General features: G+C 39.3%; 1 protein-coding gene across 3 annotated transcripts in view; it reads right to left on the bottom strand.

The window, feature by feature from the left end:
- Positions 1-16,003, bottom strand: part of PHACTR2 (phosphatase and actin regulator 2) — a 156,937-nt gene that overhangs the window by 18,758 nt on the left and 122,176 nt on the right. For all 3 annotated transcript variants that reach the window (XM_054570060.1, XM_054570059.1, XM_054570061.1), the window contains 4 exons: positions 13,644-14,175; positions 7,810-8,015; positions 6,413-6,569; positions 4,163-4,218 (listed from right to left, as the gene is read on the bottom strand). In XM_054570060.1, the coding sequence (XP_054426035.1) occupies positions 4,163-4,218; positions 6,413-6,569; positions 7,810-8,015; positions 13,644-14,175 (951 nt within the window). The remainder of the gene's footprint in view (positions 1-4,162; positions 4,219-6,412; positions 6,570-7,809; positions 8,016-13,643; positions 14,176-16,003) is intronic.

The raw sequence follows: 16,003 nt of genomic DNA, 5'->3' as shown, positions 1-16,003 counted from the left end.
GGGTGAACAAGAAGTCTCCTTTCCGAAAAGATAATTATACTTATTTTTAAAATGCATATAGGCCTCTTACCACTAAGAAGCCTATAGGCACTAAATGCATATAGGCCTCTTACCACTAAGAAGCCTATAGGCACTAAATGCATATAGGCTTCTTACCATTTAATGATTATTTTTATCGTTAATAAACTATTAGAATTCAATATTTGCAACATCTGTATTTGTTGGTTGAACATGCTAAATCTCTACTAGTTTTCCTTATCTTGACAGGGAAAAGTTTCTACATATTTCTGAAATACTAATTTTAATTATAAGAAAGAGAATGATTAGTCTGATTTTTTAGACAAAGAGTGAACATGAACTGAAATCACTGGGCAAGACAAGAAACAACCAGTTAGCATGCTTTTATTAGGTGTCTGAGAAGTGTCAAACAAATCTGATTATAACTCAGATTTCTTGCTATGAAAATACTCTTGGTATCATTAAAATACATCCTTAGGATCAAATAATTATTTTTGTGAGTTGGATAAAGCATGTGGGTTGTACAATCCAAACACCAAACTTATGGTTCATGTCATTCAAACTAGGGTTTCACAAGATCAGGCCTCTAATGATATTAATAATAAAAATATATATCTTTGAAAACACTTTAATCGATTATTCCTATACAGTGATTATGCTATATTTTTAAAGGTACTTTTCAAAGACAAAAATATTAGATATCTAATACAACTCAAAACTAATGCTCCAATTTTTGTGAAATACATAAAATGTCATTTTTTTGAAGGGAATATTAGAAAAAATAGCCTATTGGGCATATTGTATGTCTATGTGACAGCCAGTCAATTTTTTTTTTTTTTAAAGAAAGGCTAATTACAGTTAGGGGAGTTAAATAAACATGATTTTACCATTTGGGAATTCTTTCTTAACATCAGGAGCTGACTTTCTTTCATTTCCCATATTTGAAATTATGCTTCTAACAAAGTTAGAGGAAGAGGGTTATAGGTGGAGGGAAGTCAGCGCAACGGTTCTTCTGAGTCTCATTAAATAGTCACTGTAAAATCTCTTACAAAGACTCAAGGTTAAACCTTAAACTTAGTTTTAAAAAATTCACTGAGGTTGTTTGATGTTTCCTCCTTTTTTTTTTTTATTTATTAGAGGGCTAATTATAAAGTAGGATGTAAATAAACCTTTCTGGTCCCTCCAAACAGACTGGAGGAATATTCATGAAGGAAGTGATGTGGCTCATTGACAAATCTTGCCCTTAGTAACTCTCACCAGAGCAGAGAGCGGCGGATATTTCAGAAGAGCCACAGGAAGCATTTGCCATAAACACACAGGCCATACAGGAGGTTTAACAGGGCAGGCACCACGGGGGAGGTGCCTAGTGCAAGGGTTGCCCACAGCATTTTGTGGATGAGTGAAAGAACAAAGAAAAACAATGAAACACCAGCAACTGAAGCATTATATTCTTGAGGCATCAATTCAGATAAAATGGATATTAAAAGGCCATTTTTGTGGGTTTGTTTCTCTTTTGGCTTTTTAACATGTTTCTGTATGGGTGTTTTTAGCAAATGAAAATATACTTATAAACCTACTTGAAATACATCCAAAAAAAAAAAAAAAAGAGAGAGAGAGAGTGATAGAACACAATGTGATAGAGCAGATGTCAATGGCAGAATATAAATGGTAGATACACGGGTGTTTACTGTAAAATTCTTTTAACTTTTCTGTATGATTAAAAATTTTAATATAAAATGTTATATGCATAACTCAATGGGCTTTAATACATTTTTTTCCCTATAGAAGATATAGCTGGAATTACAATCGCAGCTACTTAGCATAAGAGGATTTTTATCTTTCATCCCTGCCCTGTAAAAGGTGCTCCATCTATATCACTTTTCTTGATAGGCAAGAGTTGACCTTTTAAGCATCAAAACTTGCCTTCTATTTTAACAAGTTTAAGGAACTGGTTCTAAAGTGTACAGCTAAATATAACTTTACATGTATTTTAAAATGCTAGATGCACTAAAATAGGAAAGAAATAAAAATAATAGGTTGTGATACAAGGAATGATATTAAGACATAAAATTTGTCCTGTGTCACCAGAGTTACCAGCTTTTACTGTCATCTGACTTATGTTTACTGAACTAGTGATGGACTTGAATTCGAAAACTGCTGAATGTTTTATTCTGTGAATTTGTTCCCTAATTTGTCAAGAAAAGATGACCTAGTTAAACTAAGTGTCCTTAAAAACCACACCATGTCACACAAAGACTTTTCTCCAAATAAGACAATCATACTGCGTTGGAACAAAAGCTGGCAATGAGACATACAAACAAATGAAAGAACTGAAAGGCAAGCAGGGCTGAAATAAAGTGTCCTCAGCTCTGCCCTGGATGGCCTCCACCAGGTCTCTTTTCTGCTTCCCTTGGCCATACAATATTATGTCAGGAGATCTTCAGCCAGTTATCGGCCTCTCCAGACTGCAAATGTGTCTTTTGTTTCCAGAAAAAGCATGCTTAAACAAACTGAAAAGGAAGTAAATAAGGGCTGAAGTCAAATCTGAAGTTGACTTTGGCATTTCACTCTTTCCCGAACCTCCAGGAAAATGGGAGATAAAAGCCAACACAGCACTTAAGATCAATGTGCGATAAATTTCTAGATCCATGATACAGTTCCTTAAAAAACCACGCACCAACGTGGTTTGGCACTATTTGTCTCACAGGAGCAAGAAAAAGTTACCCATAATTCATTCTTCCTTTTTGTCTAGGTATTAAATCAGGCATCCAATAAAAATAATCTGTGTTTTAAGAGCTCATGATCTGCACTTGAGCTTACCTAAAAGTTAATTCAAATATTTTCTGGGAACCTATTATCAAATGCCATGAGCTTTTTGCATTTGGTTTTGTTAATTAGATATTGCTTTCATCCTATTTGAGAAAGCTAAAACATTTTTTTTTCTTTTCTAGCCATGACGTTTTCCCTCTCCAAACTGGCTCTTGTATACATTGATGGTCATTTAAGTCCTTTCTTGGGTTCTATCCCAGTTATGCTCGCAAACGGCCAGACAAAAAACATTCCAAGGAAAAAATTCCCATACACTGGCAATTCCTCTAACTCTTCAGTCCTTGTTGAATTGTTTTAGTAATAGTAACTGCGGTATAACTGTGCTATTAAAACCCTTCTTTCCTTGAGGAGAGAAAACAACTCAGATTGGAAAATAGGGATCATCCAGGCAGGCCACCTCGACTCTAAAGCCTGGTTGAAGATTTACTGCGTATCAGTAGCTCTTTACTATGGTGTTACTATCTGGAGTTCTGCCCATTCCTGCTTTTTGATATTTCATACAACAAAAAGCTCCCTTGAAACTGGATTAATAATATATAAAACTACAGTAGCCCAATTTAAAAATACCCATTACTTAACTCTCTGTACTTAGTAACCACATCGATACACTACTACGCAACAAACTGTGCTTCCATTCATTTTATAGCTTTAACATATGAACTTTAATAACTTAAATATGACTGGACTGGTGAGTGAAAAGACAAATCAAACAAAATAGAGGGAAAAATCAAATGGGAAAATGAAGCGGGAAAATGAATGGAGAACTCCGTAAGAGCTGAAAAATTATAAATAACTCAAGAGGGAAACAGTTATCATAACAAAGGAAAATGAAATGGATTGAAATGAAATGGATTGAAAAATTGCTTTTACCACGATTCTGTTTTAAATTGAGTCATCTGTTAAACCTGGCAACAAACTGTATTATTAATAATAATATAGGAATGTTTGATTCATTTCCTTGTGGAATCTCTGGCCTTTTCTTTGACATGTATTTGCAAGCCGACTAGAGCATTTTCTTTTACTTAATAGTTGGGTGAAAGAATACACGGAATATATTTCATTGTCCTTAGAAACAATTGTCACAAGCATGACTCTGGTCTGGTGGATATCAGGCTCAAAGCCATGAAATGAAATGCAAACTTCAAGAATCTATTTTGAAAATTATATAAATAATGACACATAAATGTGATATGAATGGGCCATTTCAATCATTTGTGAATAAATATACTAAGGTTTCCTATTGATAAATGGATTGTCTCTGGAGGACGCTTGTTAATGGCTTACAAGGAATCACTGCCTAGTACAGGATACTCACGTTTTAGGATATTTCTTTGCTCTAATTCTTCAGTTGTAGGCCTCTGGCTAAGTCTCCTATGATGACAAAAACGATAGACTGCAGGTTACAACAAGGCCCCCCTTAGCAGGAGACACAAAATAAGACAATCAACAAAGCTAATTTTTTTTCATGTTTTGAGAAACAAAAATCAATTTTTACACTTATAAAAGTGTCCTTTCTGTTAATTTGGAGACTAGGGAGTGTGGCTGAGACTGCTAACTATGCCCCGTTATCCATTATCCCTCATCCTTTCAGGAACAGAAGCCCCTGAGCTTTGGCTCCCCCAGCTGCAGCCCTCCGCCTCCCGAGCAGCAAGCTGTGCCTATAGGACCAAGTTCTTCCAATGGGGTATGAGTAGAAATGGTGTTTGTAATTTCTACTTTTTGCCTTTAAAATTACTGTGTGTGTGTTCCCTTCTTTATCTCTTCTTTTTCTAAAGGCTACAACTTAAACGAGGTCAGTGAGCCAGCTTGTCTCATGTAGATGAGAATATCCAAGAGGAGGGAAAAGCAACACGAGAGCAGAAACCTGGGTACCTGGCTTACTGCAAGGAGCAATTCTCCCCAGCCATGCTGGACAGCCCACCTACCTCTAGATGGTTATATAAATAAGAAATAAACATGTGGAAGTGCCTTGTTTGGACCACTGCATGTTTTCATCTCTGTTAAAACAGCTTAGCATTTCCCTAATTCATGTACAGTCATTTGGATATAAAAAAGGCTGCTGCTTGAGTTCACATCAACTTGGGAGATGATCAATCTACACTGCATAGTGTTTCAAGCGAAATACTGCTTTTGTGACCTGAAATGAATTTCTAGCACAGTTATCTTGAGATATGTAGGTCCTTCCCGTCTGCCTTCAAGACAAGCTGGGCTCATTTGTGATTAGTAGCTATTTGTATGGAGGAGCTGAATGTCCTATGAGCCCTTTCTCACTTTGCCCTTGGTCTTGTTTCCATTACTAATTTGTTGTTAATCACAGACAAAAACTTCCTCTGGATGTAGTCTGAGTTTGTGCAAATTAAACTAATAATATACATGAAAAGGTAATTTTAATGTAGATACTATCAATTCTAAATTTTTATGGCTGTGACAGAGAGGTTAGGAAGAATTGGAATCAATAACATTTTAAATATCTCTTAAAATTTTGTTAAAGTTTAATCTTCATCTGAGCTCCCTTGAAATTAACTTAAGTAATTGAGAGCATAAAAACCTAGTGACCATCTCTGCCAGACAGAAGTCATACCATCCATGTACCCATGTATCCTGTACAACATCTGTCCGGTGTCACCCCCAAACACATCATCCTTCCTTTATTGTAGAGTTTCCTCCCTCTAGGATGACCTTCTTTCCTCCAACTTCTGATATCTTATAACTGATTAAAATGGTAACTTGAAGGTGGGTGTTAGATTTCTCCTGAAAGAGTGAATTAAAGACTCCTGGTTCTTTACCCCTCTACGACATTATACAAATCCTACTCTGGTCTTCCAGACTGTTCCCTTCTCCCAATTTATGCACCCTGTTGTGAGAGAAGTCAGAACAATACCCCATACTGAAACATGCTTAAACTGGTCATAAAAACGAGAGCTTCCACACTCATTTCTATTTAAACTGCCAGTGAAACAGACTTCCAGCTTCACTAGTAGCGAAAGCAGATACCATCCAAGAGCTGGAGGCAGGAAGAGAAGTCAGATGTCCATTATCTGAAGTTAAAAGAGGGAAGTTTTGATACCGAGGCTGTGGCTACCTGACTTGGCTGGAGCTTGCCATCGAAGCTAACTACTACTTTCCAGTCTCCTGGCCCACTGGACAGAACTGCCGGGACAGGAATGCTGGTAAGTCCTTGAACGAGGCCTGCCGCCTGTCTGGATGAATAACATTTCAGTGGAACGCAGCCACACTCGTTTGTTCATGTATTGTTTATGGCGGCTTTTGTTGAGTAGCTGCAACAGAGGCCCTCTGGCCAGCAAAGCCTAAAATATTTATGAACTAGCCCTTTATAGAAAAAGTGTGTCAGCACTTGGATCAGGCCTTGGCAACCTCAGAGGCACTGACTAGCTGGACGGAAGGGCAGGTCCTTTGAGTGGTTTGCCATCGAGGGCCAACTTTAAAAGACCAGATAGGCCATGTGTGTCCTTACACAAGAAATTCACAATGACCTCAGGTTGGAAACTACTGGAGGGGGAAAAGTATGCGTTAGTCAGCGCCGTACTGGAATTTCAGCAATTACCTGACTAGTTTGGTTCCAATTTGTTGTCGGATTTCCTGCCTCTCTTCTTCAGAGGTACACTGCAAGATGTTCTTGTCCTCTAGTTCTTTTTTGGATGGTCTGTTACCAAGTTTGATAGCAAGGGTGTCCCGTCGTCGGATTTTACTTGCCAGAGCACCTGAGGATTAAAAAAGGCAGAAAGGCAGAGACAGAGGATTTTAGCAAGTGGCACTCAAGTTACAAGTGGCATGGACTTTAAACTGAGTCCAGACCAACTTCTTTGTCCACATGTGTGAGGGGAATTTTAATTAGCTCAAGGGGAAAAAATAGTTTTGAGTTGGATGTAGTTCATCTTGAAAAACTGAAGAACTATTTTTAAAAACGTTCTGGAAAATGTTGGGGCACCATGAAAAACTTGGAAATATCGCCACATCATTTGGAAAGTGATATTTGAAGTCTATTTTGCTGAGGTGGCGCACCCTGGAAACTACTGATTGCACAGTGCCTTTTTTTTCTTTTCTTTTTCGGGTCTTAAAAATTTAGTCCCTTTACTTACGCTGTACAGGAAATTCCTGTCTTCCCTTTTCCTCTGCCCAGAAACCACACTGGCACAAGTCTACCTTTGATACTCAAGTTTTAATCCTAAATTACCCAGAGATCCCAGACATCTCTACAAATGACAGTTAATACCAGATGGATGATAATTTTTGGTGTTGTTCAGTAGAAACTGAAAGAAATTTGACAAACTGATGTTTAATCATTAATATGCTAATAACTTTTCAGAATCTATAAATTTAACTCTACAATGAATCCCTCCAAAGTCATCCTGCTTAGAAGATGATGATGATGTGTGTGTGTGTGTGTGTGTGTGTGTATAATTTTCTAGTTCCCTAATTTACTCATAAATGGTTGGCTTTACCTTCTTTACTATCATTTCTTACTAGAAAGCATACTATCTTATTTATGTGGATGAGTGTTTTTAATTTGTAAAGAGTATTTGTCACTTTTGACTTATTCCTCCCTCCCCTCTCTTTAAACCCCAGCATAAGAATAACTGAAACTCTCAAAACATTTCCAATGAGTAATCCAGGGAATCCAGCACTGATGCTTTTTATTCAAGAAAAGTCCCCAGGAAGGGCTGTCTTAGACCATCCTGAGAGAGGACTCTGTTATTAGGAAGCTTTGCCTCTTTGGACAAACACAAATGTGCCTCTCACCGCCCACAGAATCATCGTTTAGAAAGGCCTTTTATCAAAAGCTAAACCTTGGGATACACACGTTTCTAATTTGAGAAAGGAGTACAAGGGGAAAGCGAATGTCAGAAGTCTAGCTCCCGATAAGGCTTTTATTCTTTACAAAACAAAGCTGCTCCTGCCCACCACCCACTTCCCTCCCTGCCTCCTGAGAAAAAGTCTTACTTTCACCACTGCCATCCTCGTCTTCATCCTCTTCGTCGTCGTCATCATCGGTGTACAGGATAGGCCCATCCGAGTCTGAGTCATTGGCCCGGTACTCCCTTTGGCTTTCATCCTCCAGGGCACAGAAGGATTCTGAAGATTCTCCCATCAGCCCTGGAGCCAGCAGCTGAGGTGCTGCCTTTCCCAGCTCATCTTTGGTTGTGAAACTGTTAAAGGCACAGAAACACAGGGGTGGTGTGAAGCTGGGGGCAGCCTCAGGGCCACTGCCCAGACCGTAAGAAGGAGTGCTGGTTTTAAGAGCATCCTTCCGGCTGGCGAAAGGCGAAAAGCAGACATTGGGCAGCTAAGCCACTGAAATGGAAGACCAGTACGTATGACTTAATTCTCAAAGTTTTAGATTTTTCACCTGTAAAATGAAAAGGATTGACTGGTGGTGTCTGATATAGTTAGTACATGGATATGGTAAAACTATATTTTGCAAATTAAGTTTTCCGTAGCAATGGGGGTTGAGAAAGACCAACAGGCCGGAAGCTCCTGAAGAGCTGACTTAGGGTATCCTTTTTCTGTGACCTCTACCTCCTACTTATCCTTCAAGGCTCCGCGAAAGCCTCAGCTCTGCTGGGCCTCTGTCACTGGCTGTCAGACTAGGTCCTTGCCCTTCCCCGCTGCTTCCACGGTGACCAGAGGACAGCCCCACTGCAGCAGCGGGCGCACTGCACCGCAGTCACCATTTGCTTGCCTTCCCAGCCTGCAAAGTTCCTGTACAAGTAGGACTCACATTGTTTTGCAGGCCAACACCTAGAAATGTAGTGACACAGAAAAGTCCATCTTCTTTATTTGCCGTATGAATTAATCCTATTTTCCTCACAGCCAGTGTGTCAACAATGAAATAATCATGCATCTCTCTGTGCTTAGCTTCTCCATTTATAAACTTACTTTAGTAAAGCTGAGTTAAAGTTTATCAACTTTATAGTCTTAGGACTATATTAATAATATGAAGTGGAAAGTGTGGACGTTAAACCTGTAGAAGCTAAAATTTCTTTAGAAGAAGTTTAGGTTAAGGATGCAATCATTTTCTATTATTTAGCTTGGTAAGAGCCTCTGGTTTAAAGTACATACACACAATGGAATATTACTTGGCCATAAATAAGAATGAAATCTTACTGGATGGACCTAGGAGGTATTATGTTACATAAAATAAGCTAGCCAGAGAAAGACAAATACCATATGATTTCACTTATATGTGGGATCTAAAAAACAAAATAAATGAACAAACATAAGAGAAACAGACTCATAGATCCAGGGGAAAACTGAGGGTTGCCAGAGGGGCGAGGTTTGGGGAACAGGTGAAAAGGTGAAAGGATTAAGAAAGACAAATTGGCAGTTATAGAATAGTCACAGGGATGTAAAGTACCGCATAGGAAACATAGTCAATAATATTTAATAACTATGTATGGTGTCAGATGGGCACTTGAAATATTTGGGGAACACTTTGTAAAGTATATGCTCATCTAACCACTATGCTGTGCACCTGACACTAGTATAATATTGAATGCCGACTGTATATGAAAAGTAAAATTAAAATATAAAGTTACTATAAATATGCAAAGCTTGCCACTTTTCATAGACTAGTATACAAATATATACTTTATATAAAAAATCATATAGAAAACAATGTAATCTTCATTTTAAGACACAGAAGATCCTCAAATTGCTCTCTGATATAAACAGAAGAATCCAAATTTGGATGCCACAATTCTGAAAGACCAGTCAGTGCAAAACATGTGCTTGCTGTTCTCACTAACTAAGAAAGACAAAACCAGTTTTTTGTATAATTAAAAGTCACTTTGTCAGAATCCAAGGTGCTGCAAATTCTTTGTGGTTACAAGCCCAAGTGCTTTCAAAATTCTCTATTTTTCACATTAGAAAAATCCTACAACCAGAATACTTGTTTTCAAGGAGAAAATACAAAATTTCATTTTGATTGTGTAAAATGTACATGGCGAAAAAATGAACATTTTAGCCATTTTTCAGGGCATAGTTCAGTGGCATTAAGTACATTCACACTGTTGTGCAACCATCGCCACCATCGGTCTCCAGAACTTTTTCACTTTTCCAAACTGAACCTCTGTACCCGGTAAATAAAAACTTCCTATTCCTCTCCACACAGCCCCTGGCCGCTACCCTTCTACTTTCTGCCTTTATGGATTTTACTATTCTAGGTGCTTCATATAATTGAAACTGTACATTTGTCCTTTTGTGTCTGACCTACTTCACTTAGTATGTCTTCAAGGTTCAGCCATGTTGTAGCATGTGTCAGAATTTCCTTCCTTTTTCGTTGACTAATATTCCATTGTATGTATATGCCACATTTTATTTATCTGTTTATCAGTCAACAGACATTTAGGTTGTTTCTACTTTTTAGTTATTGTGAAGTATGCTGCTATGAACACTGGTGTTCAAATATCTGAGTACTTGCTTTCATTTTTTTTGGCAATATACACAGGAGAATTACAGGATCAGATGGTAATTCTGCATTTAATTTTTTGAGGAACTGCTATCCTGTTTCCACAGTATGAATCTCATTTTAAATGAGAAAAGATCTATTTTATGGGAAAACTTCTCCTCTGTCTGGATTTCCAGTCGATTGCCGCTGGAGGCCATTCTTGTTTGCCACTGTGGGTGACTCCAGCGCATTTAGAAGGTGTGCTTGTTAATTAACACATTCTGAAGAGCAGAACAAAGATACCTCAGGGGTGAGCCCTGGTATGTGTCTTGCCACGATTCACTAATTTATTATAATGTTATCTATTGTTATTTTAACCTCACTTTTATAATATTCAGTTTTCAAAGACTTCTGCGTACATTAACAACTTACAACTGCCCTATAAAGCAGGCAGGTAATTTATAATTCATGGAACCCAGGAAGGCAATGAGTCCTTTTCCCTGCCATGGAAGCAAGTCCAGTCTGGAACCCAGACTTAAGTCTCTTTGTCTACCTATGAAATATTATGCTATTATTATACTTTGTTTATACTTATTATAAATTATGTTAGGGTTTATATTTAATGTTAAGTATTATACTTCAAATTTATATCAATCAACTCATGACTTGGCTCTCCTACTTCTCGAATGTTTCTGGGTACACTGAACAATACAGTGCACTCCTCCAATGTTTGTGGAAATGGACTAAAAAGACTCAAGTCCCTTTTGAATATGGGCTCCAGATGGGCTTATTAGTTTCTGCCTTCAATTATACCAGACGCACACGTTACTGATGAAGCTGCCAGTGAATAGAAAATCTACCAAATAGTTACTACCCTGTAATATGTGAACAGAGGCAGATATTTTTACACATGGCCATGTGTCTTCTTTAAAGTTCTGATACTGGGATTCCAAACAGAAGCCTCTTCATAAGATGACAGGATTTTCACACATTCGTTGACTAAACATAACTGGGGGAAAGTTCTGAGTAAAGCGAGTAACTGAGAGCCAGAAATTCTAATTCAGATATCCACTTAAAAACAGAAGAAAGAATTTGGATGGAAATTTGAGAGACTACTTATTTCAGGCTCATTAACTCAAGAGCAAACACAAACCATCCCTGTGGGATGGACTGTAATTTAACTTCTTTATTTTGAAGAATATACAGAGAAGAAAAATCTCTATGCTCTCTTCTAGGGAAGCATGCTAGTTACCTTGAGTGACAGGAAAATCTATTATAAAAACCTCGATGTCTAATTATGTCCTAAGCTTGCTCTCTCTGATCATAGTCCCAGTGGAAATGGAGAACAGATGCTCTGCTCTTTTGTCTGACAGTCCTGCGAATACTTGGGCTGAAGGCTGATATTAAGCCCCCAGTGCGGTGCTTAGCACAATATAGTGTCTTCCCTAAATGTCTGTGGAGATGGGCTGGACACTCAGGTCACCTTTGGATACTGGCTCTCTCAGTGCTTAAGGCAAGGGAATCACTTCACATGCTGTACCTTGTTCTTCAGTATATTGAAAAATAAATCCATATACTCAATCTATTTCCCTAAATACAGGCCTATCTTAAATATTTATACTTCATGGTCATGTTAGATGTTATTTTGGTAAGAAATAATGTTAACTATAATGTCTTTCTCACTTTAGTATCTTTGGTGCTTGGTACACTGCCCAGCACACAGAGAGTGAGCGAAAATATATGCTGAAAGAATGTCTGTTTGGATCTAAAGGTTGGAATTGATTGCAATGCTGGAAAACACTCATTATAAATAAATGAAGACATTTGCTAAGTGCTCGAAGTGTTAGGGATACCATAACCATTCATTTCAAAATCACCTTTTCCCATAGCATTTATTAAAATGCCAAACAAAGTAATTTGCATTTTAACATCATTTATCACTCCTTGGCTTTCCTTCAAATGATGGTGCTCAAGATGATAACCGCGCCCCCCCCCCCCCCCCAAAAAAAAGCAAGAAACGAACACACACACACAAATAGCAGAAGTGGAGGCAATTGCTTTGGAAACTTATACAATTAAATGTGGCACGAACTTCCGTGTGTGGCTCTGGATTTGCTTTCTGGCTCTGCCGCTCCTGCCTGGGGCAATCTTAGGCAAACTATTTTGCTTCTCTCACCATCAGTTCTCTAACCCATTAACAGGAAATAGTTCAGGGAAGACTTACATGAATTAAATATCTGACAGTTCCTGACATTAAATAAGCATTCAATAAGTGAAGGTTATTATTATCAGTAATTGAACCAAGTTAATATTGTAGTCTATTGCTCCCAATCAACTTAAATCAATGTACAACATTTTTTTTTTTTACCATGACTAAGATTATTTTCCTTTGAAAGAGGAAATATTAAATTAAGTGATTTGAAGAGTGAATTTGGTTTTATTCTTAGAAACAAGAGAAGAGAGGCTGGAATTAAGAGGTCAAAGTCTTGCCTGCACAGGATTGGTTATGGCGTCTATACTGTGGCAGCCCTTCCTTCATACCTGTGGGACAGGGGAGCCGGCGTGGTTTACTTACCTTTAAGTAGAACACATACAACATACAGTACTCTGTAACTAGAGGCAATGAACAAAGGAGAATGAAAACCCTAGGATGAACGGGAATTGATTGGGCTTGGGTGCTAGGTGACGGCACGCCTGCGGCATACCAGCTTCCGTACTGGTTGTTGGGGATAAAGAGGTAAATGTGACATGTTGGTTAATTCTGTCCCACAGGCAGGAGAAAGGGCTCTCAGAGCAGAATAGATGCAATAACAAATTCTGTCTGGATGAGCATCCTTAGGCTTCACAGAGCAGGTAACATATAAGTTGGGTGGGGAATTATGGAAGAAAGAAATGGAGCCACTCTCAAGTGGGAGGAAAAGGAGATGGAATTTGATACAGTTCTTCCCTGATAATTTTTATTTTCTTGGAGAAGAAGGCTAAATAACTTGTTGAAATGAAGGTAGGCAAGAGTAGGTGAGCCACTTACACAAGTGGTAAAGATTTAAAACGACCACTGCAAGGAAGGAGAAGGGAACGAGTTAAGGAAAAGAAAAAGGACTGCTGAGCAGCGGTGAGGTAGGCTCTAAAAGCACTTGAAAGGCATAGATCTGAAGTGTATATGTCAGGAGGACCAATGTCATTGTCTCCAGCAGCCCATGGCATTCCTGAGGCAGGGCTATGAAAAACCAATGGCTGGATGACATGTGTGTTGATCTAACAATCACTAGGTTGAATTAGAAAAGAAAACAAAGTGAGCTCCTCCATCTCCAACAGAAGGGCTTAGTGCCCGTTAGTACTCAGCCGCACAGGGAGCGCAGGCGGAATGTGGGGCTGGGCCCCGACTCACCATTTTGCATTTTCTCGGCTAACACTTAAGCCAGTGCCTGAGTGGACAGTGGTTCTGCTTGTCGGCTCTTCAGTCCAGAGAAGCTGGCTGGGGTCTAAGGCAGGGATGGGCAGGTCGGCTCCATTGGTGACCAGGACAACTGGAGTGTCTGAGGCAAAAATGCACTGTTCCTCCAGAACAAGGAGAGGGGCGGGGGGCAGCGGGGGAGGGGCCACCGGGGGTGGAGGGACTGCGGACTTGGATTTGCCCGGGGTCGGCTCCGGCTCCTCGGTCCCAGGGACAGTCCGCTCAGTCTCCACCTTGGTCTCTGAAGGCTCTCCTTTAAGGTCGCAGGTTCCAGAAGTGGTTGCGTCTGAGGCGGGTTGAGGCGTTGGCTGCTTGCCAGTTTTTTTCTTGCCCTTAGTGATTCCCACTGTCCCTGTTTTGCTAGAAACTGTCTCCTTTGAAGTCTTGCGAGAAGATGAGGTGGAGGAAGTAGATGGTGAAGCTGAGGCTTTGGAGCCAGTTGTTTTTTTTGAATGAGAGGAGCCAGCTAAAATAGAGAGGTTTTGTATTAAAAGTCAAAGAAGATGACACTTTCAGACTAAACTAATCGAGTTGCAATGGTCGACAACAACACTCCCTGTAACATTTTTAAATGTGGTGAATAAGTGAATAAAATAAAATAGGCCAATAATAATAACGGTTTTGTTTTCTGCCCCTTCCCTGCCTCCAGTCCAGGGGGGTACATGATGCTTGAGGCAAAACCCGAAGGGACAAGAGTCCTCAGCCCTCTCTCTCCTCTAGGCTTTATCTGGGCCAGCCAAAGAGAAATCCTCAGCTCCTTCTCCTATGGGTCACCTGAAAAAGTCCCCTCCTGCTGCAAAGTAGGGACATTATCGTGTGTACAGGACAGACACCGGCAGCTGTCTGTCTGGGGATGATACAAGGTTGAGCTCATCACAAGTTAAACATATTCCACGGTGTCTCCCTGGGCACAGCGTGGCCGACATTCAGGGAGGCTGGGGTATGTACCACCAGCTCCTTTCTGGGCCTAAAGCAATTGTACTCATCCTAGTGCTAAGAGAGAGCTCTAACTCGGCTCTCAGCGTGGCTCCCGGGAGAAGCCTGCCAAGCCGGCCCGTACCTCCATGGGCAGTGGTGATGGGGCAGAGGGCAAGCACAGGGCCACAGAAAAGACAAGTCCCTGCAAAGCATCAAAATTCAGAAAAAATTCTTTTCTACAAAAAAATGTCTAAGTGATATTGTTGACTAGTTAGAAGGAAGAGAGTATCATTGTCAGAACTTCTGACAACTGCTTAGGCTCCTCAAGGGGCTGGCTGCATGGCAGCAGGTTTGTTGCTTCGGGAGAGGCCTGCCTCTAACCAAGCCATTGGCCAGCCCCCCTTTTCTTTATATATCACCTTAGGACATATATTTAAACTCCTATGAGAACACACACATGTTCTGCAACCTTTGTGACCTCCTTATTTCTCCTAATTGCTTTTTCTGTTATAATGTTGTATGTTCCTTTTTTTTTTTTTTTTTTTTATGAGCAGTAAACTGTCTTCCACAGAGCTATCAGAAAATATCTTGTTAGTATTTTGAGGCTAATCTGCATTGCATATGCATGTTATTCTAACTTACCTCTGATAACCTTAATGAAGTCAATTGGCAGGGTCAAGCGATGAAGAACAAGTAAGACTAGACAACAGACATAAGACTTCACCAACTCTGATATATAAGAAGCCAGTCTCACTTGGTGACAAGATCCAGGCTTACAAGAAGTCTCTATAGCTAGGGGCTTTATTATTTTATATACGCACAATCACTAGAATGACCCTCGTCCAAGTCTGGGTCTGTTAATACTATTTTTTCCATAGTTAGTTCTCTCTTTATAGACTCTGGCCCTAGGAACAGGTTGCCTGGAGCCAGCCAGCCCTGAGGTTAATACTATTTTTTTGAAGTTAACAATCTTCATTTGCTTATAAGACAGGTATATTAAGCAAACTCCTACAACCTAAGTCGATTCTAAATTTATTTTTCACAACAGAGATGCTAATGGTTTGATGTCTACACATGCTTAATTATTTTCTTAGGTAAACTGAGCATAATCTCTTCCACATATCAATTCCAATAAATTTTTTTAAAGAAAATTTTTCCTTTTCTAACAACAAAGTTGACTTTAACCTGACTTAAAGGGGAAAAAACCTTTTTTTTAAATGTCTGGAGAGCAGATCCAAGCCATATTACATTTTTATTCTAAAATGACCTTTGCTGAAGTCAATGATGTTGCTTAAGTCATTCTAAGATTATGACTAAAAAAGTGCCACCTCTCCTCAGTAAACTACTTTTGTTGTTAATACAGTGCCTAACACTGT

The sequence above is a fragment of the Pteronotus mesoamericanus genome, unplaced genomic scaffold (genome assembly GCF_021234165.1).
Source record: "Pteronotus mesoamericanus isolate MK-2021 breed Mesoamerican mustached bat unplaced genomic scaffold, CSHL_Meso_final contig_20, whole genome shotgun sequence".
In the NCBI taxonomy this organism is placed as follows: Eukaryota; Metazoa; Chordata; class Mammalia; order Chiroptera; family Mormoopidae; genus Pteronotus; species Pteronotus mesoamericanus.
Note: the sequence above shows the minus strand (reverse complement) of the source record. Positions and strands in the feature narration are given on the sequence as shown.